This window comes from Geotrypetes seraphini, chromosome 12 (assembly GCF_902459505.1).
Source record: "Geotrypetes seraphini chromosome 12, aGeoSer1.1, whole genome shotgun sequence".
In the NCBI taxonomy this organism is placed as follows: Eukaryota; Metazoa; Chordata; class Amphibia; order Gymnophiona; family Dermophiidae; genus Geotrypetes; species Geotrypetes seraphini.
Genome location: NC_047095.1, coordinates 86,905,415 through 86,928,683, shown reverse-complemented (window position 1 = coordinate 86,928,683; position 23,269 = coordinate 86,905,415). Strand labels below are relative to the sequence as shown.

The window sequence follows — 23,269 nt, the reverse complement described above, 5'->3', positions numbered from 1 at the left end:
AGAACTGTGAAGAGAGGTGGTAAGAGTGAAAGAGCAAAGGATGAAAGAAAAGAGAAGGAAGTAACCTGAATGAAAGGGAAAAAAAATGACTGGCCAAGAGCAGACAACAATGGAAAAATAGACTTAAGGAAATAAAAGACAGAAAAATAGACATGAGCGGCAGAAGAAAGTCACAAAGAGAAGCAGAGGTGGTGAAAGAGTATTAAGCCATCTGGACTATTGCAAAATTGTTTACCTAGCCGGTATTAAGAAAAATCTTTCTAAACTGAGAATCATTCAAAATACGGCAGTCAGACTTAAGAACATAAGAACTGCCATCCCCGGATCAGACATTAGGTCCATCAAGTCCGGCGATCCACTCATGCAGAGGCCCAGCCAGGTGTAACCTGGCGAAAACTTAGTCACCCGTATCCTTCTATGCATCTTTCGAGGAGATGTGCATCTAACTTGCCCTTAAACCCTAGAACGGTGGGTTCCGCAGCAACCTCCACCGGGAGAGCGTTCCAGGTGTCCACCACTCGCTGTGTGAAGCAGAACTTCCTGGCATTTGTCCTGGGCTTGTCCCCCTTCAGCTTCAGTCCATGACCTCTTGTCCTGGTCACATTTGACATCGTAAATAACTTTTTTCCCTGCTCTATCTTGTCGTTTCCTTTTATTATTTTAAAAGTCTCAATCAGATCCCCTCGCAGTCTCCTCTTCTCAAGGGAGTATAGTCCCAGTTTTTTAAGTCGTTCTTTGTAGTTCAAGTTCTCCATACCTTTAACTAGCTTCGTTGTTCACCTCTGCACCCTCTCCAGCAGTTTTATATCCTTCTTTAGGTAGGAAGACCAGTGCTGGACACAGTATTCCAAGTGTGGTCTGACCATTGCTCTATAAAGCAGCATTATGACCCTCTCTGATCTACTTGTGATTCCCTTCTTTATCATGCCCAACATTCTATTTGCTTTCTTTGCCGCTGCCACGCATTGTGCCGACGGTTTCATGGTCCTATCTATTAGTACCCCCAGGTCCTTTTCTTGTTCGCTCTTACCCAGAGTTGCACCTGACATTTTATTGTCAAATATATTTTATTGAGCACCAAATGGAAACAACAATCCGAAACAACAACAAGAATCAACAGGTAGCCCAAAATTTGTGTACACCAAATCCATCAAACCCACTCCACAACCCATCCCTCCCCCCTCCCACTCTCACTGATCCCAAACAAAACAAAGAAACAAAGAAAAAAAAAAATTACAGGGAGCTATCAGTTCAAAAGGCGACTACGAGCCACCGGAGACAATGTGGTCCAAAAGGGTTCCCAAATTCATTGGAAGGCCCGTCTGGGCAATGAAGAAATGTCCTGGACTCCTCTCCGTTCCCAAGAAAGCAACGTAATCATGTGACTACGCCAAAGAGAATAGTCAGGTGCCTCTTCTTCCATCCACTTAAGCAAAATACATTTGAGAGCAATCACCGCCGTCCAACGAAGGAACACGGAGGCTCCAGGCCGGCGGGGATGGAAATGTAAGGAAGCACCAAATAACACCAAGGCTGATCTCTGAAGTGTAATGTTCCAGATGTCTTCAACAAAAAGAAAAACAGCATCCCAAAAGATCTGAATGGAGGGACAAGACCAAAACATATGGCCGAGACCTGCTTCCGGAGCACCACAGCGTCGGCAGTTCGCAGTCGTGCAGAGCCCAGCCAGAAAAGCTCTCTGAGGAGAAATATACAGGCGAAGAGTCAACTTGTAGTGTTGTTCCCAAAAAATAGCATATTTACTGTACAAAGGTAATTTTTTGATAGCAGTCAAAATCATTTCATCAGAGAATTCCAAATTCAGATCTCGCACCCAAGCATCCCTCAATTTAAGACAAGCAAGCATAGGAGACTCGTCCTTCAGATGTCTATGGTGAAATTTCAAGGGGACAGGCTGTTGGGAACCAAATGTGAAAGCCTCCATTAGTAGTTCCCGACAGGAGGCCGAAAGGTGAGTACGTGACAAAGAGGAAGTGTAATGGCGAATCTGAAGGTAAGCATAGACATCTGTACGAGGTAGAGTAAATTCCTCACAGAGCAAGTGAAAGGGTTTAATCAGACCCTCATCATCAACCAAATGCAACAAAAAACGAATCCCCTTTGCTTCCCAACGCACAAAAGCAGTATTGTCCACCCCAGGGGGAAAGCTGGCATTATAACGTAAAGGTAAAAAGGGAAAGACCAGAGGCCTAAGGGAATGAAATCTACAAACCCAGTGCCAGGCCCAACGAAGGGAGCATTGCAACAAAGCACTGGGCGCAGATTCCCATTTAGAAAGCAAAGGAGAGTGTAGAATCGCACTAAAGTGGGTAGAAGTAAAGCAAGGAAGTTCCAAGGCGCTGTTAGTAAACGTGGAGGTGCCACTAAAAAGATCATTAATGTGGCGCATGCCACAAGCAATCGTTAAGAAACGAAGATTTAACAACCCCAAACCACCCTTATACCAAGGGGAGGCTGCCCTCCGATAGGGAAGGCGAGCCCACTTACCCATCCAGAGGAACCGTTGCACTAGGCGCTCAAGCCTCTTTTCATCATGGGGAGACAGATAAAGGGGAAGAACTTGAAAAACATACAACCACTGCGGTAGAACAAGCATATTATAAAGACTCACTGGGCCCAACAAAGAAAGGGGAAGACCCCGCCACAACTGCAGCCGTGACCCAAAAGTAGAAAAAAGAGAGCCAACATTGAAGGAGTAGAGGCGAGCGAGATCCATAGGAATGCGGACCCCTAGATAACGAAGCTCAGAGTCCGCCCACCTCAAAGGGAAGGAACCCCCGCCAAGAAGTACGAACCACTGGACAAGAAGGCAAAGCCAAAGATTTGTCAAGATTCAGGGAAAGACCAGAATGAAACCCAAATTCAGAAATCAGATCCAAGGCAAGGGGCAGAGAAACCTCGGGACTGGTCAGGATTAAAAACATATCATCCGCATAGGCCAGCGACTTCAAGGATTCACCCGCGACCCGAAGGCCCCGCACCTCCTCAGTATGACGTAAAGTACAAAGTAAAGGTTCTAAAAATAGCAGAAAAAGCAGAGGAGAGAGAGGGCAGCCCTGTCTGGTACCTCGGAAGATAGGAAAGGAATCCGTACGAGTACCATTAACCAAGAGAGACGCCCTTGGATTAGAATATAAAGAACGGATTGCGCTAAGGTAAACCCCCCCCCCCCAGCCCCACATGTTCAAGGGTAGGAAACAAAAAGGACCAGTTAACACTATCGAATGCTTTAGAGGCGTCCAGACTAACAAACAGCGAGTCAATGTTCAATTCCTGACAATGAGCCAACGCAAAGAGGACCTGACATTTTATACTTGTGCTCCTTGTTCTTTCTGTCCAAATGCATTACATTGCATTTTTCCACATTAAACTTCATCTGCCATTTCTCTAACTGACACAAGTCGCTCTGGAGTTCCTCGCTATCCTTCTGCGATGTGATTGCCCGGCATAGCTTCGTGTCATCTGCAAGCTTCGGTTGTTCTTTCGCGTTTCCATTTTTTAAAGGAGTTCTTCTTATCTCTTACGGCATCCTTCACCTCATTAGTAAGCCAAGCTGGTTCTTCTTTGCTTTTATTTTTCCGTCCTTTGGATATCTGCGGAATGTAGAGATTTTGTGCTTCTGTGATAGTATTTATCAATAGGAACCATGCCTGATCTACCGTTTTAATTGTGTATATCCTTTTCTTGAGCCATTTTTTTACCATGGCTCTCATGCTATCATATCTTCCTTTTTTAAAGTTGAGGGTCGTGGTTAAGGTTTTTATACATTTCCCATTCCCGATGTCAAGTTTAAAGTTGATCATATTGTGATTGCTCGTCCCTAGCGGGACCGTGACTTCTACATCTTTAGTCTGACCAGTAATGCCATTTAGGACCAAGTCCAAGGTGGAATTCCCTCTTGTCGGCTCTCCCACCAGTTGTTCTAGGAAGCAGTCCCCTACCATTTCTAGGAACTTTGTTTCTTTACCGCAGTTTGAGGTTCCCAGGTTCCAGTCTATCCCCGGAAAGTCTTCCATGATCATTACATTGCCTGTCTTACATCCTTGTTTGATTTCCTCTATCATTTCCGAGTCTGTCTCCTCCGTCTGTCCTGGGGGTCGATAATAAAGGCCAATTTTTGTGTCAGTACCATTGTGTCTAGGAATCTTAATCCAGAGGGACTCCAGCTTCTCTTTCCCCTCTGTCTTCATCTCTCTAACAGATTCTATTCCTTCTTGAACATATAGGGCAATACCTCCTCCTTTCTGCCCTGTTCTGTCCCTTCTGTATAGCTTGTATCCCTGCAGTACTGTATCCCATTCATTTTCATCATTCCACCATGTTTCTGTTATGCCAATGATTTCTCATCTTGCTATTGTCTCTAACTCTCCCATTTTGTTTCTCAAGCTCCTAGCATTCATGTACATACATTTAAGTTCCCTTTGTGATCCCTTCTTGGGCTTTCTAAGCTTTGCAGCCCCTACTGTGTCTTTCATGGTATCTGTCTGTGCTCCTATGTTGTCTCCCTCATTTGTTTTGTGCTCTTCTCCCCCTATGTCCAAGTAGTTGTCCGTAGTTCCTTCTTCCGGGCATTTCGTCGCCCAGGCCATCAACTGGAGGTCAACTGTTGGCTTTCACCTGACCTTTAGTTTAAAGCCTTCTCAATGGCCCTCTTCATGTTGCCTGCCAATACTCTTGCTCCTTCCTTGGTGAGGTGTAATCCATCTCTTCTGTAGTACTTGTTTCTTCCCCAAAACGCCGTCCAGTTGCGCACGAAGTCAAAGTCTTCTTCTTCGCACCATCTTCTCATCCAGGCGTTGATTGCTCGCAGTTCCTCTTGCCTCTTCTCATCCGCTCTTGGTACCGGGAGGATCTCGGAGAAGGCCACCTTCACCTCCCTGACTTTCAGTTTTCTTCCGAGTGAGCGGAGCTGGCCCTTCATTTCTTCTCTGTCATACTTCCGTCCGCTCACATTGTTGGTTCCCACGTGGATGAGCACAGCAGTGTCCTCTCCTCCTGTGTTGTCAATTATTCTGGTGATCCTATTGGCCACATCTTTCATGCTTGCTCCGGGCAGGCAAGTGACGAGTCTATCCTCTCTTCCTCCTGCGGTGTGGCTGTCCCCCAAATTACACAAGATCCACACAAAAATCCAGGATGAAAATCTAAATGATGAAAATGAAAAAAATAAACTACATAATAAAGCTAAATGTCCCCCCCCAAAAAACCAGATATATTTAAGTGTCCACAATCAAATATGCAAAGTCCGTGAGAGAACAAAAAACTAACACTCTAAAAGTCACTAACACCACCAGCTGGAGTAACCCTAAACTCCATTCAAGGGTCTGTAATAAAACAAACTACCCCACACAATTGAATGAGTGAATAAAAGTACTTAGCTCAAACAACTGGAATAGTTAGTCAATGGCGGTTCCTAGTCCAATGAAGTTCAACTGCAGTTACTAGTCCGTACTATGTCTCCATTCGACAGGTCCTGTTTCAATATCCTCATCAGGAGGGAGAAAAAATCACCAAAATTGTTGAATAAATGGTAGTCCAAAGACCCAGAACCCAATAAGAGGTTCAGGACACCCACGGGCTGCGGCACAATCACGCTGCATTAACTTTTAGAGTATTAGTTTTTTGTTCTCTCACGGACTTTGCATATTTGATTGTGGACACTTAAATATATCTGGGTTTTTGGGGGGGACATTTAGCTTTATTATGTAGTTTATTTTTTTCATTTTCATCATTTAGATTTTCATCCTGGATTTTTGTGTGGATCTTGTGTAATTTGGGGGACAGCTACACCGCAGGAGGAAGAGAGGATAGACTCGTCACTTGCCTGCTCGGAGCAAGAGTCAAAGATGTGGGGGATTTTTTGGTTGATTCACAACCCTGGTTTTCAGTTTCCCTTTCATATTTATTTTTATTTTTGAGAGTGTTCTTTCGGAAGGGCTTTTTCTTTAATCACCTTCACACTTTATATTTTCCCCTTCTGGTACCTCCCCGGTAATGTTCATGCACTTGATTGTTCTACCAGCTTATTTATTACACTCCATAAATGGCACGATGATGTACGGGGCAGGATTTATTTAGATTTTGATCTAAAGTGCTTGTCACTTAATAAATACCTGCCCAGGGCCATTGGTCATCACGAGGGTTTACACAGGCCCGTACTGAATAGTGCCTCTTGGTTGATTTTTTGAATTTTTATACATATATTTTCTCCTTATTTAAGGAACAGCTGGTGGTGCATTTTGTTCATACCTTGTAGGTTCAGTTTTTTGGGGGACTATATTATTGTAGTACCAGTTTTTAGTGCTAGGAAAGGAGGGGGACAGGGTGCAGAATCTGGCAGGGAGAGAGGGGGCTGAATGCAGAGCCTGGCAGAAAAGGGAATGAGGGAGGGTGGGCAGGGCATATGAATATTAACACCGCCCCCCCCTGCCTTTATATTCGAGTCAACTTTTTTTCCTCCTTTTGTGGGGTGGAAAAAGGGTACCTCATCTTATACTTGAATCGACTTATATTTCAGTATATAAGGGACATATCTGAGATAGTAAGCAAGCTAATTGAAATCTGACATGGCAGGCCTTCAAGATTCATATGCCTTTCTACTAGAAAGAAGATTATTTATGTAAGAATCTAATCTTCCTTTCTAGTGCAAAAGGAATATGAGTCTTGAACCAGTGGGATGTATCAAAGCAGTCCCCTGAGTCTAGGGCGTGGCAGATAAACCTGCTGCTAGCATCAAGGGCCCCAAATCTATGTTCACTACATCCACTCTATAAAATTTTGCAAGAGTATGGAGGGTGGACCATGTAGTTGCCCTACAAATCTCCTTGGGCGGAACTACTCAAAGTAGCCTTGGAAGCAGAATCTCCCACCCATTGCCTAATCCAGAGCATTCTATGGGTGGAGACTGAATAAGCAGAGACCTCACTCATGACTCTGAACACATCATAGAGAGCATCTGCTACACAATCCAGCCCTGAAATTAGCAACTAGGGGTAGGCATCCTCCTCCACTGATGGAGCTTGATGCAATCTAGTATAGCAGGTGTATGCAACAATAAAAGCCGCTATCACCAGCTTCCATCCCAAATCCAAGGCTTCAAACTGTCTTTTGAGGACTAAACATACCCTGAGGTCTTGTACATCCTTTAAAATCACTCCACCTTCATTAGGCAGAGTAGTACATTTGGTAACCTGTGCTACCAATGAATTCACCTTAGGCAGGAAAAACAGCTGTTGGAAATTAGGAGCCAGTGGATTCAACTTTGTCATAGTCCTGGCAACATGCAAGGGACCCTCTGGAGTGCTCCGTTAGCATCATTGTAATGACTGGATGCAAAGGGGAAAAGGTGGCCTGAGGCTTAGAGCTGCTCATGACAGAATACTGAGCAGCAGAGATCTGGTTGGTTCCCTATCAGTTAGTAGGACACCAAGAGCTCCCAAGGCCTTGAATGTTTAAACTACACTTTGTGTCTGGTACTTTTCCTTGGCCTTCTCTAGAGATGGAAGAAGAGCTGAGGGGGGGTGTAGCCTGTTCATGTAGTTATTTAGAGCAAAAAATACATCCCTGAGCACTGCTGCCAAGGCAAAAATGACAGTTAGAAACCTCTCTTATTCTCTCACTTCACCTCAGACAAAGAATAAATTCACTTTTAAAACTCACTTTGAGAAGAGATCTCTTCTCCCTCCAATTATTCAGTAAACACTCCCCTTAAGGGTAGAGGGATGTTTCATGTTGAATGCCAAATTTGGTGCTTAATGAACATTAAAAGCATGTTAGCTCATGTTATAAGTAAAGCGTGGTGCAAGTGTTCCTAAAAATGCAAAAAAAAAAAATTGGCTGAATATGAGGAAATTTTAATGAGCTACATTACATGCAAAGGCATTCAAACCAGTTCAGTAATATTACAAAATTTTATGGCAGATCACAACTTAACCTTGCATGCTGTGATTAGCTGAGGAAAGTTGGCTACATCTGCTGAACTATGAGGAGTTGCTGAAAAGTTCTCAGCCCAACTAACAAATCTGGGGCAGTCTCCATCAAAGGCTACTTATTCCAGTAATTTTCCACTTTTTTCATTTCATATTTCTCCAGCAGAACAGAAAAAGTGGAAAAATCACTGGACTAAGTGTATAGCCCTCAATGGAGACTGCCCCATCTTTGTTGTGTGGGCTGAGAACTTTTCAATGGCCTCTCGTAACTTTCCAAGAGGGCTTCAGCAAGATAATGTACATGGAAATGCTCTTTGAGATCTCTTGGGAAAAGCTATTTTGCAAGGTACACCCCCAAAACAAATCCCTACAAACCAGTTCCTTCCTAATGAATCCTGCCCCATGTATCACTCAACCTCAACAAAAGCCTTTCCTGATAGCCCTAGCCCTAGCCATAAAATCCACCATGATTAGAATAGCTAAAAATCACCTTCCTGCAAGACACAATACGCTTCCCTCCAGACCTACCTTCACCTTGATTACCAGTTGCTCCTGCCCTGCCCTCACCATAAAATATTTTTAAGGTTTGCTAATGAATAGGTTTACCAGACATCCAGAAAAACCCGGACATGTATATAGGACTGTCTGGGTGCCTGGAAGGATTTCCAAAACCCAGCAGTTTGTCTAGGTTTTAGAAGGCCCCGAGCTCAGGGCAGCTGTCATCACGTTGGCATCGGGGCAGATGTCATCACATTGACATGGAGGTCCTCCAGATGTGGCCCTGAGCTTGGGGAACGAGACACAAGGTTTGTGTTGGGGCGGAGCTGAGGGAGGAATGGGGCAGGGCCAGGTGGCCTCTTTTTTTTTTTTTTAAAGAGGAAATCTAGTAACCCTACTAATAAATCCAATGCATACTAACAAGTATCTACTCCTAATGACTAGATTCCCTCTGAAAATTTGCTTCTGCATTGCTCATGGGTACACAAGTACTTGTGAACTACAAACTCCTCAAAGGAAGCTAATTCAAAATGATGCCAGCTGTAGCAGGACTTATTTTTGTCCTACATGTGAGACCCTCTTAATTTGCTTTCTAATTATTTTACCTACATATTCATTTTATATACTGCCACTAGCAAAACTACATCAAGGCAGTTCACAATATTAAATTAAACAAATGTCAGAGGGGACAGTAAAGCTAGTAGTAAGCAGTCATAGAGCTGATGTAAGTTCTCTTGCATAATTACCAGAGATTCGCACAAATGTTATAGTATTTTGAGAGTTGCATGAGTATTATACATACTCAAATTTTTGGGTCCAAATATGGGGGTCTCAGTTTATATTTGAGTCCCACCCAGCCTGGAACCACCGCACGCTTCTTCCCATGCTACTTTACAGCCCTGGTGGTCTAGTGGTGAGCTGGGTCAGGAGTGATCTCTCCCTTTCCCGAAGTGAGGTGTCATGTCCTGTCCCAGCCTGCTCTGAATCCCTCCCCATCCTGGACCCACTGCAGATCTCTCCCTGGGCCTTCCTTGCAAACCCTGGAGGTCCAGCGATGAGTAGTCTCTTTACTAAAAATGGCTGCTGTGAGTTTCCACGATAACCTTTAGAGACTGCTGGCAGTCTTGCGAGGTTGCCATGGGAACAAGCAAGTAGGACCTGTATGGAAGAGGAAAGGATAGTAGATGGTATGGATGAGTAGGTCTTCTAGATAGGCCACATGGTCTTCATCTGCAGTTATTTTCTCTGTTTCTATGTTTTAGTACTCACCTGACCTCTACAGCATCCTCCATCACTGTCATGTCTGTCTTGCACTTGGCTGAAGGGTTGATTGCCAGTTCAGCTGGGGGGATCACAAAGCTCTTACTCAGAGGCAGCCACATCCCTTCCCCCAGGGTATAGGTGAACCTATCAGGAGAAACACAAAGCTAGGACTAATGGAGAGTGAGGCATTTACCATGTATTCCTTCTTCTAAAAATGTTACAAGGTGATATATTCAGCCAAGAAATAACATTAGCTGTTATAGTTTTCCTTTAAAAACACTATGGACCTGATTTACCAATAATATTCTGTCAAGAAAAGAAGGGGAGAAAACCCATGATAAATCATTACATTACATTACATTAGTGACTTCTATTCCACCTGTACCTTGCAGTTCTAAGCGGATTACAGTGTAAGATAGCTGGACATTTCCAGGAAGTTAGAAATAACAGTATAAGGTAGCTGGACATTTCCAGGAAGTTACAATTTACAGTATAAGATAGCTGGACATTGCCAAGAAGTTGCCATTTAGGGGATGATTACACAGTAGATGCAGGGAACGCTTATATAGTGGATGCAAGGGAATTACAGATTAAGGGTGTTGAATAGAAGGAAAGGGGGACGTTTAGGATCACTAGAAGGGAAGAAGAGGTTTAGGGTTGGTTTCTTGATAGGGTCAGAGGGGGGATAAAGTAGAAGGGGGAGGTTAGCTGGTAGTTTGTGTGGAGGACAGAGGAAGCGAGGGGGGGAATAAGAAGGTTTTATAGTTTTTTTGAAAAGCAGAGTTTTGATTTCTTTTCGGAATGATTTAAAGTCACTTGTAGTTGTCAGCAGGTTGAGGATGGAGGGGTCCAGCTTCGCTGCCTGCGTCGCCAGGAGGCCATCGTACATTTTTTTGCGCTGAGTTCCCTTAATTGGTGGGTAGGAGAATAGGGTCTGGGTTCTTCTTGGTCTGGATATGCTGTTATGATTTAGCCGGTTGTTGAAATAGGTGGGTGCAGTTCCGTTTGTTGCTTTAAATAAGAGACAGTAGAATTTGAATTGGATTCGAGTTTTATCGGTAGCCAGTGTGAGTCTAGGTTTTTCATAAATCTGACTTCATATGTGTCTGTTCGAGTTTTTTTTAAGATACGTGGGTATTTTCAGAGCTGTCCGTTCTCAATTAACAAGACAGGCATCTGCATTCTCCCACTTTGACCTACCAGAGACGGGGAGAGACTGAATGAAGTCTAATACTTTTTCTAATACTCCTAACATTATCCCCAGTTTGGTTTTAGTTAATTGCTCATCGCTTAGCACACTGTTCTTGCAAGCCTTTAATTTCCAGTCTGGTAAGCAGGGGAAAGAAAATCAGATCAACAACTTTGCAAAAATCCTGAATAATAAAATGCATGTGTGATTTATCGTTTAGCATCAGACACATCTTTGCGCCCTCTATAAATGCTTCTAACACTCTGTAGGAAGCATTGATAACATTTTGGAGAACAGGGTAAACATGTTATGCAATAGAGAGAGTGCGCTTTACTGAATGTTCACTGAAACACACCACTTCCTACTGAGTTCGAAGAAAATGAAAACCAACCGAGACACCTGTGTCAGACTTTGGATAAGAGGGCGGTAGAAACTGAGCAGTGTAATCAGTCACTTGTCATTATCAGTATTGCAGGGGTAGGCAATTCCGGTCCTCGAGAGCCGGAGCCAGGTCAGGTTTTCAGGATATCCACAATGAATATGTATGAGATGGATTTGCATGCACTTGCCTCCTTGAGATGCAAATCTATCTCATGCAGATTTATTGTGGATATCCTGAAAACCTGACCTGGCTCTGGCTCTCGAGGACTGGAATTGCCTACCCCTGGTCTAGGGTCAGCATTCTGTCTGCTGTGCAGAGTAAGTCAAGGAGTAGCCAAAGTGCGGATACCAACCTACTTCAGGGATTTTTTTCAGAAGAGTTTAACCAGAGACACAGAGAAGCAAAAGCCTTCATCAATTATTACATATAATATGAACCCAAGAACCCCTCGTTGACAAAACATAGTCCAGCGTGACCTTTGTAAGAGTTTCTTTGACATGAACCATTTACAAAGCTCTTAAAAACATAAGAATTGCCACTGCTTTGTCAGGCAACAAAACAACAAAAGAACCAAAGGTCCAACTTCGTCTGCAGTGAAAAAACAGACCAGAGCAAACAAACCAAAACTGCAGACTTGTACACGGTGCAGGCAAATTTTATTTTGACAAATAAATCTTAACTAAAAACCTTTTACCAGACAGGGGACCCAACACGGTCCGTGTTTCGGACAACCTTCATCAGGGGTCCATGGTAATAAAGGTAAAAAGAAATATATCACAAAAAGAAGCCTGGAAAAATAGCGTTTGGTAGCACACCAGTGAATCTCTGAAATGCACTACAAGTTCGTCACAGTAGTAGAACTTGTAGTGCATTTCAGAGATTCACTGGTGTGCTACCAAACGCTATTTTTCCAGGCTTCTTTTTGTGATATATTTCTTTTTACCTTTATTACCATGGACCCCTGATGAAGGTTGTCCGAAACACGGACCGTGTTGGGTCCCCTGTCTGGTAAAAGGTTTTTAGTTAAGATTTATTTGTCAAAATAAAATTTGCCTGCACCGTGTACAAGACTGCTTTGTCAGACCAGTAGTCCATTGTGCCCAGCAGTCCGCTCTTGCAGCGGCCCCCAGGTCAAAGACCAGTGCTCTAAATGAGTCCAGCCTCACCTGCGTACATTTCAGTTTAGCAGGAACTTGTCCAGCTTTGTCTTGAATCCCTGGAGGGTATTTTCCCCTATAACAGAGCATTCCAGTTGTCTACCACTCTCTGGGTGAAGAAGAACTTCCTTACGTTTCAACTTTAGAGAGTACCCTCTCGTTCTCCCTACCTTGGAGAGGGTGAACAATCTGTCTTTATCTACTAAGTCTATTTCCTTCAGTATTTTGAATGTTTCTATAATGTCCCCTCTCAGTCTCCTCTTTTCAAGGGAGAAGAGGCCCAGTTTCTCCAATCTCTCACTGTACAGCAACTTCTCCAGCCCCTTAACCATTTTAGTCGCTCTTCTCTGGACCCTTTCGAGTAGTACCGTGTCCTTCTTAATGTATGGTGACCAGTGCTGGACGCAGTACTCCAATGTCCGGTACAGCAATCTGTTCGTGATCCCCTTCTTAATCATTCCTAGCATTCTGTTTGTCCTTTTCGCCACCGCTACGCATTGCGCGGTAGTTAAATGTTGAGGAGAAAACCACAGAAACAGTTTATATTTTGCTATTCAGGCAAAATTATTTGGCACTGAACAATGGGATGGGGAAAAATTTGTCCCCGTGTCATTCTCTAGCTGAGACCTCCACTGCCACAGTTCCTCGCATGTCAAAGGGGGTAGAAAACCACATAGCCGGCTCCCACCCCAGGCCTCAGGACTGACTCAGGGCCACATAGCCTGCGCTCAAGTCTCAGACAAAATCCAGGGTGAACTTTGCTATAAAGAAAATGGTTCCCAAGTGACCTTAACTATTAGAGCAGACTGGCTAGGCTAGTACCCTGAGAACTGAGAAGCCTGCTAGCTACAGACTAATGCACCGAGAGTCTGTGTCTTGTCACAGTCAGAGCTGTCCCAGTAGCACTGGGAACCTCTGTAGCACCAAAAGCCTCGAGATCTGGGAGCAAAAAAACCTGAAAAATAAAACAAGAAGTCAGAGCAGATCAGATGTCTTCTGAACACGCTTGTAGAAGGGAAAATGGAGGCATTACACTACAGCCCACTGAAGAAAGAGGCGGAGCTGAAGAAAACGACTGATGCCATCAGCAAAAAAATGCAGTTTGCAGATGGCAACCTAACAGTTCAGGACCTTTACACCTGTTGAACTGGAACTTTGTTTATACTTTCCAAAACACACCAATAATAATGATAAGGCTCTATTTTCCCTCAAGCACAAGTTCTTTTGTGACTTTTAAGGTGCAATTTAAGTCATTGGCTTTCCGCTCTTGACCTTTTTCCTTACTTTACTCATGCTATGGATCACCCTTTCTTCTTGACTTCTTAGCTTATATCGTTGATTGTTTGGGCAGAATTTCACTGTGACTTCCCTTCCCTTTTGTTCCACTCCCTCCCTTCCCCAACCTTTTTGCTTTTATTTGTAACCTCCCCTTTCTTTATTCCCCTTGAACCCATTTTTGTTTGTATGTTGGTTGTATTTTTGTTTTTGTTTAATGCCTCCCTTGTTATGTCTTTTTAATTTTTGTTTTTAAAACATTATTATTGTAAACCGCTTAGACTAACTGTGGTTGTATTCAGTGGTGTACCTAGGGTATGTGGCACCCGGGGCCCATCATTTTTTGACACCCCCCCCCCCATGTAAAAAAATATTTTTTGTAATGACCATGAAACGGAATAAATGGTCAGAATAGAAACAGGCAGTGAAAATTTTCTTATATTCCAAACATAACATAACATAAATTATGTCTGAATTGTCATGACATCAGAAGTACATATGGAGTAGTTGCAGGTGATGCTTGGGACAGTTCTGATTGTGTTAGTTCGGTTTTATGTGTTTTTTGAATAGAAGGGTTTTTATTTCTTTTTGAAGGTTTTGCGGTCTGTGGTCGATGTCAATTGGTTGTACAGTTGGGGGTCGAGTGTTGCAGCTCGAATGGCTAGGAGGTTGTCGATCAGTTTTTTTTCTTTTGACGTTTTTGGTTGGAGGGTGTGTGAATGGTGCGTGAGTTCTCCTATGTCTGTTTGAGGTGGATTGAATTATTTAGCTGAAGAAATTAGTTACCCCCTCATCCCACACACATTAATTCTCTTCCATTTTTGTTCCCATTATAAAAAACACTGATAAGTTCCCAGAAAAAAAATACATTAAAATAAGAAGTGAAAACAAAGGCCCCTACAGATGAGAACATAACATAAGAATAGCCTAACTGGGTCAGACCAATGGTCCATCATGCCCAGTAGCCCATTCTCATGGTAGCCAATCCAGGACACTAATACCTGGTCAAAACCCAAAGAGTAGCAACATTCCATGCTACCGATCCAGGGCAAGCAGACACTTCCCCCATGTCTTAATAACAGATTATGGACTTTTCCTCCAGGAATTTGTCCAAATCTTTCTTAAAACCAGCTACACTATCTGCTTTTACCATAACTTCTGGCCACTTCATTTTTAAGTTTAGATCTTTCCTTTCAAACAGAGACCTTGCTAGATGTCAAATACAGCACAAGGTAACTTCACATGGACTTAGCTGTGCAGGAAATGTGAATCTCCTTATACACCCACCATATAATGCAAAAATGTGCAAAGGTCTGTTTTTTTTCTTTCGATCACTACATAGCCTAATGCCACACAAGCAGCGCTGTTACAAACATATTCTGTAGGTCACTGCTAAGGATAACAAAGTTTCCTTCCTTGGACCAGAAGGAGATACTGATAAACCACTGGAAGCGATCCCAAAACAACACCCAAAGACCCACTCAGTGTGTGAACCAGTTGAGTGGAGTGGACTAACTGGGGGGTGGAAATGGGCCCGGAGTTTGCTCAGCAGAATTTCCCAGACCACCTCTTCCTCTCAACACATTGACATGCTGCCACCACCACCACTAGGAACACCTCACTGGGTAGGCCAGCTATGCTATAAACTTTATAAAACACATTATTATATTTTCTTATAAAGCACATATTTTAACTGAAATCTCTGACATCCTCAGCCTTTCCATTCACAAAAATAGAAGGAAGAAAAGTTCCCATTTCCTGCTGTCTCATGTCCCCGGCCTATACAATATTTTTTTTCTGCAGACCCTTCAAAAGTCTGACCAAATCCTCGTTTCACTTGCATTATAAAGTACTGAGGATGCCATCTCTCCCCAATCCCAGGTCCTAAAGTCTAAGACAGTAGCGCAAACTAATGCTGCCAGATTCAGGAAAAAAAAATTTCGATTCGATTCAGCCTATTGAATTGGTTTTTCAATTCGATTTTCCTGCCCAGTTGGGTGATTTTTTTCAAAACTCCTGGTGGGTTTTATAGCTTTTTCACCCCCTTTGGCTTCTCCTAACCACACTGGCGCTGTGGTGTAAATAAAATAAAGAAACAAAAAGGACTTTTCCTCTCTCTGTTAAATCCTAGCTCACGTTTGCAGTCCAACACCAGCTCTGTCAGGATACACATTTCAAATCTGACATATTATAATCACAAAACAGAAAATAAAATTAATTTTTCTACCTTTTGTTGTCTGGTTATATTTCAAATCTTGTTGGTCCAAGGCTCTGGTTTTCTTCTGATAACTTGCTTGCCAGGGTCTCCTTCTTTCTTCGTTCTGCATGCTAACCATCCATCTGCCAACTCTGTCCTCCCTTTCCATTTCCCTTTCCTCCCCAGGAAGTCTGGTATCTTTCCTTTTTTTCATCTCCCTCCACAGATCCACCTTTTCTTAACTACCCTTTCATCCGGCATCTCTCCCTCCTTCCCCACCACCCCAGAGTCCACCATCTCTCCCTTTCTTTTCCCAATTACCCTCCTATCCAGTATCTCTATCCCTCCTCCACACCATCCCTTGTGTCCAATTTCTCTCCCTTTCTGTTCCTTCCCTCCCTAAATCCCATGGTCCATCATCTCTCCCCCTCTCCTCTATTTTCAGACCCATTATTTCTTCCCCCCCCCCCAAAGTTTGGCATATGCACATCTCTTTGAACACCCCCTTCTCTCCGTGTACTTCTAAACCAGGGTTCCCCCCAAAGGCCTGTCCCCCCCTTAAAGGTCTGCTTGTCCCCCCTTGAAGGCCTGTCCCACCCCCTTGTAGGCCTGCCCCCCTTGAAAGCCTGTCCCCCCCTTGTAGGCCTGTCCCCCCCTTGAAGGCCTACCTGCTTGTCCCCCCCTTGAAGGCCTGCACCCCCTTGAAGGTCTGCACCCCCCCCGAAGGCCTGTCCCCCCCTTGAAGGCCTGTCCCCCCCCTTGTAGGCCTGTCCCACTCTTGAAGGCCTGCCTGCCTGTCCCCCCCTTGAAGGCCTGTCCCCCCCTTTGAAGGACTGCACCCCCCATGAAGGCCTGAATCCCCCCCGAAGGCCTGCACACCCCCCCGAAGGCCTGTCCCCCCCCTTGAAGGCCTGTCCCTCCCCCTTGAAGGCCTGCACCCCTTGAAGGTCTGCACACTCCCCGAAGGCCTGTCCCCCCCCTTGAAGGCCTGTCCCCCCCTTGAAGGCCTGCCTCCCCCCTTGAAGGCCTATCTGTCCCCCCCCTTGAAGGCCTGTCCCCCCTTGAAGGCCTGCCTGCCTGCCTGTCACCCCCCTCCCCCTTGAAAGTCTGCCTGCCTGCCCGCTTGCCCCACCCTGAAGACCTGATGCTCCGACCCACCCCGAAGGACCGCTCGCTCCCCTGGCCTCCCCGCACCACCTATGAAGCAGCCGCAGCAGAATCGCGACGTCAGCGATCCCTGCGCCACTTAGGCGCTGCTTCCTGCGCCGCGGTCCCGCCCCTCCTCTGACATCAGAGGAGGGGCGGGACCGCGGCGCAGGAAGCAGTGCCCAAGCAGCTCAGGGATCGCTGACGTCGCGATCCTGCTGCGGGCTGCTTCGTAGGTGGCACAGGAAGGTCAGTGGGGCGAGTGGTCCTTCGGGGGTGGGGGGACTGAACGGCAAGGCCGGGAGCACCCCCTCAGGGCTGGCACTTGGGGCGGACCGCCCCTCCTGCCCCCCCCTTGGTACGCCACTGGTTGTATTTGCGATATATCAAATAAATTGAAACGTGAAAATTCCCAGAAGTGATAGTTCCTTGGATTTCCCCTAGTTCTTGTGCTTGAGTGATTTGCAATGGAAGGAAGGCCATTCAGACCCAAAATGTCCTTACCTGAATATTTTATCTGATGGCTGCTCTCCCAGGACCAAGTCAAAGCCACGCTGGAAGATAGTATAAGGCCATGGACTGCAAGAAGAGGAGGTACAATGAACACCTAGTGCAAGGGACTGACATGATCATCAGTAAATACATACATGAAAAGGTCTTCCAAAAGCCAACTTAGGGCTTCTTTTACGAAGCCGCGCTAGCAGGTTTAACACGTGCAACTTTTCATCACACGCTAACCCCCGCGCTAGCCATAAAACTACCGCCTGCTCAAGAGGAGGCGGTAGCGCCTAGCGCGTCTGGCGGTTTAGCACGCTATTACGTGCGTTAAACCGCTAACGTGTCCTGGAAAATTCATATTCTGAATCAAATTTAAAGACACAACCGGTACAGAAAGTATACCAATAGTATTTTATTATTTTTTTCTAAAATATCTTCTTTCATTATTTTTATCACCCATATTGGTTTTAGATATACCATTTCTTTTTCAGGCTCATGTACTAAATCACAGAAAACTCCCCAAATGGTATTTTATGAGCTAAAACATGAACTAGTGTGCATTATTTTTGACAGCATGCACTATTTAGCATTTTTGCTCACCATTCCCCTCCTTCACAAAGCCGTGCTAGCGTTTTTAGCTTCAGCCGCGGCAGTAATAGCTCGGACACTCATAGGAATTCCATGAGCGCTGAAGTTGTTACTGTGGCAGCTGGCACTAAAAATGCTAGCGTGGCTTTTTAAAGCAGGGGGAATATTTGCTAAATTTTCCACGTTCGCCTATACTTTGGCATGGAAAATTATATTCAAAGTATAACTGATGAGCAGCTGTGATGCAAAATCATGCAAATCAGCTCATTAGAGATGAGATTTACTAAAAGCCACTGCCATGTTATTGCCCATTAACATGTATTTGTTTGCAAGCATTATTTGGCCCTGTTTTATACCATGGAACTTATTTACTAATAATGAGCTTTAGTGGTGGTAGTACATTTGGGGTCCTAGTAATATACTGTTAACATGGTTTAGCTCTCAAAAGTAACAAGCACTAAAAGCAAAATTTACATGCCAATGTGTGGGTTGCCCCCAGCATGTTGCCTATTCAGTTGCACGCAAACACTGCAGTTAACTCACAGTTAGTATGGAAGCACTAACTCCTGGATTCTATATATACATATTTTGGGCCGCAAAACCCTGGACACATGGCTCCGCCCTGTTCTGCCTCTAGCCCTGCCCCATTCCACCCCAGCCATTCCACCTCCATTCCCACCCCTTTCTTCCCCAGCCCCTCCACCACACAGCCTCTCCTCTTCTTCCCCGACAAGCTCCAGCAGCGTTCTGGAGGGCCTGGAGCATGTGCGGATGTGTGTGATGTCATCTGCGAATGCTCAGAAGCCCCCCAGATGCAGCCGGAGCTCATCAGGACTTTCCAAAACTTGACAAACTGCCAGGTTTTGGAAAGTCCATCCAGGCACCTGTATAGTCCTTTAAAAAGAGGACATGTTTGGGTTTTCCTGGACCTCTGGTAACTCTATATATACAGGTTGTCCAAAACTGAGTGCACACAGTTGGGCACAGATCCCAAATTTCCACATAAACTGATTACTTAATGAGCCACTAACAATCAATAATTGGTGTCAATTGGCACTCATTTGGGTTTAGATACGGATCTGCCCTGTGCCATGTTCTATAAAATGTGCTCCTAAATTTTATAGGGCTGGATTCAGTAAACAGCACTCTGGGATAAGGGCTGTTTTTAGAATAGCATGTGGTGCTGAATTCTGCACATGACTTGGGCATGAGGACTTAAACCAGGTGTAAATCCTGGCTCTTAAGATGGGCATGCGTCCGTGGTATTCTATAATACTGTATACAATTTTCCAGCACACCCCTGTCCTGGCCATGCCTCTTCCATGGGAACGCAGGAAGGAAGTGCTTCTGTATCCTAGTTATTGTTCTGCTCCTGCCTTCTTCTGCAGCTGTCCAATAGACTGCAGGGGAGAAGGTCCTTGCTGTAGACTAGCAGTTGCCAATGGGAGAACCAAGTGCAGTTGACTGACACTGACAAAATGAACAGACAGATTCAGATAACTTTATTGGCATGACACTTTTACCTATGTTGCCAAAATAATACCAATAGCAGTTAAGATAATAAAACCAGGGAAGTACTGTATTGGGAGAGGAATAAAGGTAGCAATGAAAGGGTGAAAAGAATGGGAAGGGGTCACTAGTTAGGAAAGACAATGCTGCCAGAAAGGAGCTTTAAAATGAAGAGAGCCTGGGTGATGGGGCTAGGGACTACTGGTAAAGATGTGGTGAAGGAGTAGAAGCAGGATTGACAGGAACTCAGGAAAAGAGCATGGGCTATGGGTGGGGGGGGGGGGGGGTGGAAAGATTGCTAGCAGAAGGAGACATGATCTGGCTGAGAAGAAAAAGAGCAGAGGGGACACAAGGTGCAAACGGTCTCCAACAGTATTCAAATCCAAAGCCCGCTTCTTTGAAGATGCTTTGAATTCCAACCCACCTTCAATATCTGTCTTATCATTCCCTCTGTAATTCCCCCACCCAGAGCACTGTATATTGATGCACCTTCTTGTCCAGTTTGTCTGTCTTGACTAGATTGTAAGCTCTTTTGAGCAGGGACTGTCTTTCCTATGTTTTGATGTGCTGAATACATCTAGTAGAGCTATATTAATGATTAGTAGTAGTAGAAAGAGGTTGGAAGCTGCCGTGTGGGACTAAGAAAAAATCTGCCTGAGGGAAAGGGGAGGGGAGTAGTCATGGTGGAGAGAACAGATATGAAGGTGAGGAAAAGGTGAGAATTGAAGGAAGAAGCAAGACTAAAAGAAAGTGAGATGAAAGCAGTTGTAGTGAGACAAATATACATGGAAAGAAGACTGGAAAAATACCCTTAAAGAAAGATCTTGAGGAGAGAGATAAAACCAAAATAAAGTGGTAACAGAGGACTAAAGTGACACAAAGGTTGGAAAATTATTTAAGACTGTAGTAAAGGTTTATTTGCCAGCTGGGCTGGATCAAGGGTAGCCAATATTGTTATTTTAATTTTTATTTGATATACCGCTTCTCCTCCATGGATATAAAAGCACTTAGCTGTATTTTGTCCTTCTCCAGTCCTATAGTCACCAGCATTAATACAGTATGTTATTTTACTGGAAGGACATGGGGGAGCATGAGGGGGTTGTGCCAGTATCTGATGCCATAGTCTGGAAAAACATCTTTAAAATTACTTCTATGTGGCAGCTCTAACATGCAGAGACCTGTAATTGAGTCCCAAATTGACAAAAATAAAAGTTATTCCCTTGTTACGTCTTATGGAAGACAGTGGTTTTGGACTAAATGGGCTCATTATGCTGTGTTGTTCCAAAGAAATAGAATGGCAGGATTGGCAGCAACAGGAAGAGGGTGGAGTTTGGAAGAAGGGAAGGGGTTCTTGGTTTGGAATTCCTCTTGGTTCAAAGTTGTTAAATCGCAAGACGTTAAGGTGAGGAGGGTCTGAGAAAGAAGTGGGGATGGTCTGAGAGAAAAGAAAGTGTATGATGTGCACAAGTTAGGTAGGGAAGAGGGTCTATTGAGGACTGGCAGGGAAGGGCAGAATAAGGGTTACATATGGACCAGGGAAGAAAAAAAGAGGAGAACAACATCCAGCATGAACAGCAACAGTCAAATAAAGTACGTGTAGAAACAAAGGATTCTCTAACAGTCTATGCTCTCTCACAGTCTTTATTTGGAGTTCTCAACACAGCCATGTGTCGGCTGGTCAACTTTCTTGAGGAGTGTTTTAAACCTTCTGTTCTTGAAAGACAGATGGTAAACCTCATATACAAAATCACATGAAAGACGGAGGAATAAATCTCTTATACTATATTGTGTATAAGTAGCACTAATGACGTGTTTTGGTACAGTATGCTAATGCCAGTGGTACTCACACGTGACTTGTACAAGAGATTTACTTTTGTTTTTTGTGTGATTTTGTATATGAGGTTTACTATCTGTCTTTCGAATTGTACAAAGAACAGAAGGTTTAAAACACTCCTTAAGAAGGCTGACCAGCCATAACAGACCATGTCGAGAACTCCAAATAAGACTGTGATGGAATCCTTTATTCCTTTACATCCTACTTTGTTTGTTTGGCTATTATATATGGCCAGGCAGAACATGAGTGTGGTATACAGTAGATGGGCTGGGAGTAAGATAGTAAACTATGGAGGAAGAGAGACTGGTGGGATTTGCAGTTCTACCCTTAACATTGTTTTACTCATAAGTCCTCCCTGTACGACACCACTTGCTGTGCTCTTCCTTTAAAGACAGCCTGGCCAGTTGTATTCACAACCCACCATGCTTTAATCTCCTTTTTAACAGACCTGGTAATTTGTGGCGAGTTGAGCACCCCCAATCATTTTGAAAAGTTGGTTCCTATGCTTCAAGCCTTGTAGAAAAACATCCTTTTAAGAATGGAAAAAGTGTCCAAATTAAGAAAATAAGAAGTTAAAGAGTGATAAATCAGCTTAGTAAAAGGAGCCCTTAGTGTACTTTTATAACTTGAGGCCCAAAAATGTATTTAGTCAGCCCAATATATTTTTTCTGGTGTATTGTAAATTTATGTTTTTAATATTATTCTCTTCATTTCTCCCTTTTGGTTCCTCTTCACTCCTCTGAGTTGACATGCTCAATAAACTCATATTTCAAAAGACAACTGAAAATAAAAGATCCCATCTCAGCTCAAATGTGAATACAATAATGTCTCAAAAGGGAGAAGAAAAAAGGCCAGAGTAACAGCAAATCAACATCAAAAGTAGAGAGAAGAGGGAGAATAAAGCAGGGCATGGAGTAATAGTAAATTAACATTAAGAGTAGAGGTGAATGAAGAGATAGCAGGATATGGAGTAATAGTAAATTGAAATCAAGGAGAGAAGAAGTGAAAAGAAAGCAGAACATGAAATAACAGTAAATCAATTTTGAGAGTAAAGACTGGGGAGAAGAAAGAGTCATGAAATAGTAAATCAACATCAAAAGTAAAGAGAAGAGGAAAAAGGCAATTGAAGAAGATTGATCTGTGTACATATTTTTAAAATTACTACATTATCTTGTGAAAGATACTCACACTTCTTTTTTTCATTTTTTAAGCTGGCTGTGAAGGATGGGTTGCAGAATATCTTTATCTCTCAAATAGGAATGGAAAGGTATTTCTCACTTTGACTATCTTTTTAAGAAACGCAGTGCAGCATTTCAAAGGCTGGGTTGTAATGGAATTTTGACTTATCTTAGATGGTTGAAGATAATGGACAATCGACATCATTTATCTAGCTCTGCCTTGCCACAAAAGAAGACGTGAAGCCCCGTTTTAGATAGAACGTAGAAAGAAGAATTGAGATATCCATGTCGTAATTTGAAGAAGTATGATCATGTCACTGATTTCTATCGCCGATTGCACTGGCTTCCAGTTGAGGCTCGGGTGAAATTTAAGCTCGGCTGTATTTGTTATAAGGCAATAACAGGTTCAATTCCTGAATATCTTATGGAATCTTTTATCATTACAAATTCTAAACATCCTAGAAAATCTCATTCATTATTCTCATCCCCTTCTGTAAAAGGTTATAGATATAAGACATTTCAGGATCGTTTGCTATCTTTTCAAGCAGCCTCATGGACTAGGGATTTAACTCACATATTCAAAATATCAAATTCATACCAACAATT

General features: G+C 43.7%; 1 protein-coding gene across 1 annotated transcript in view; it reads right to left on the bottom strand.

Annotated features, from left to right (window-relative positions):
- ASTN1 (astrotactin 1) overlaps positions 1-23,269 on the bottom strand; it is a 463,118-nt gene that overhangs the window by 232,877 nt on the left and 206,972 nt on the right. Inside the window, exons 9-10 of the mRNA XM_033915539.1 lie at positions 17,561-17,635; positions 9,717-9,854 (exon numbers count right to left, since the gene is read on the bottom strand). Of these exons, the coding sequence (XP_033771430.1) occupies positions 9,717-9,854; positions 17,561-17,635 (213 nt within the window). The remainder of the gene's footprint in view (positions 1-9,716; positions 9,855-17,560; positions 17,636-23,269) is intronic.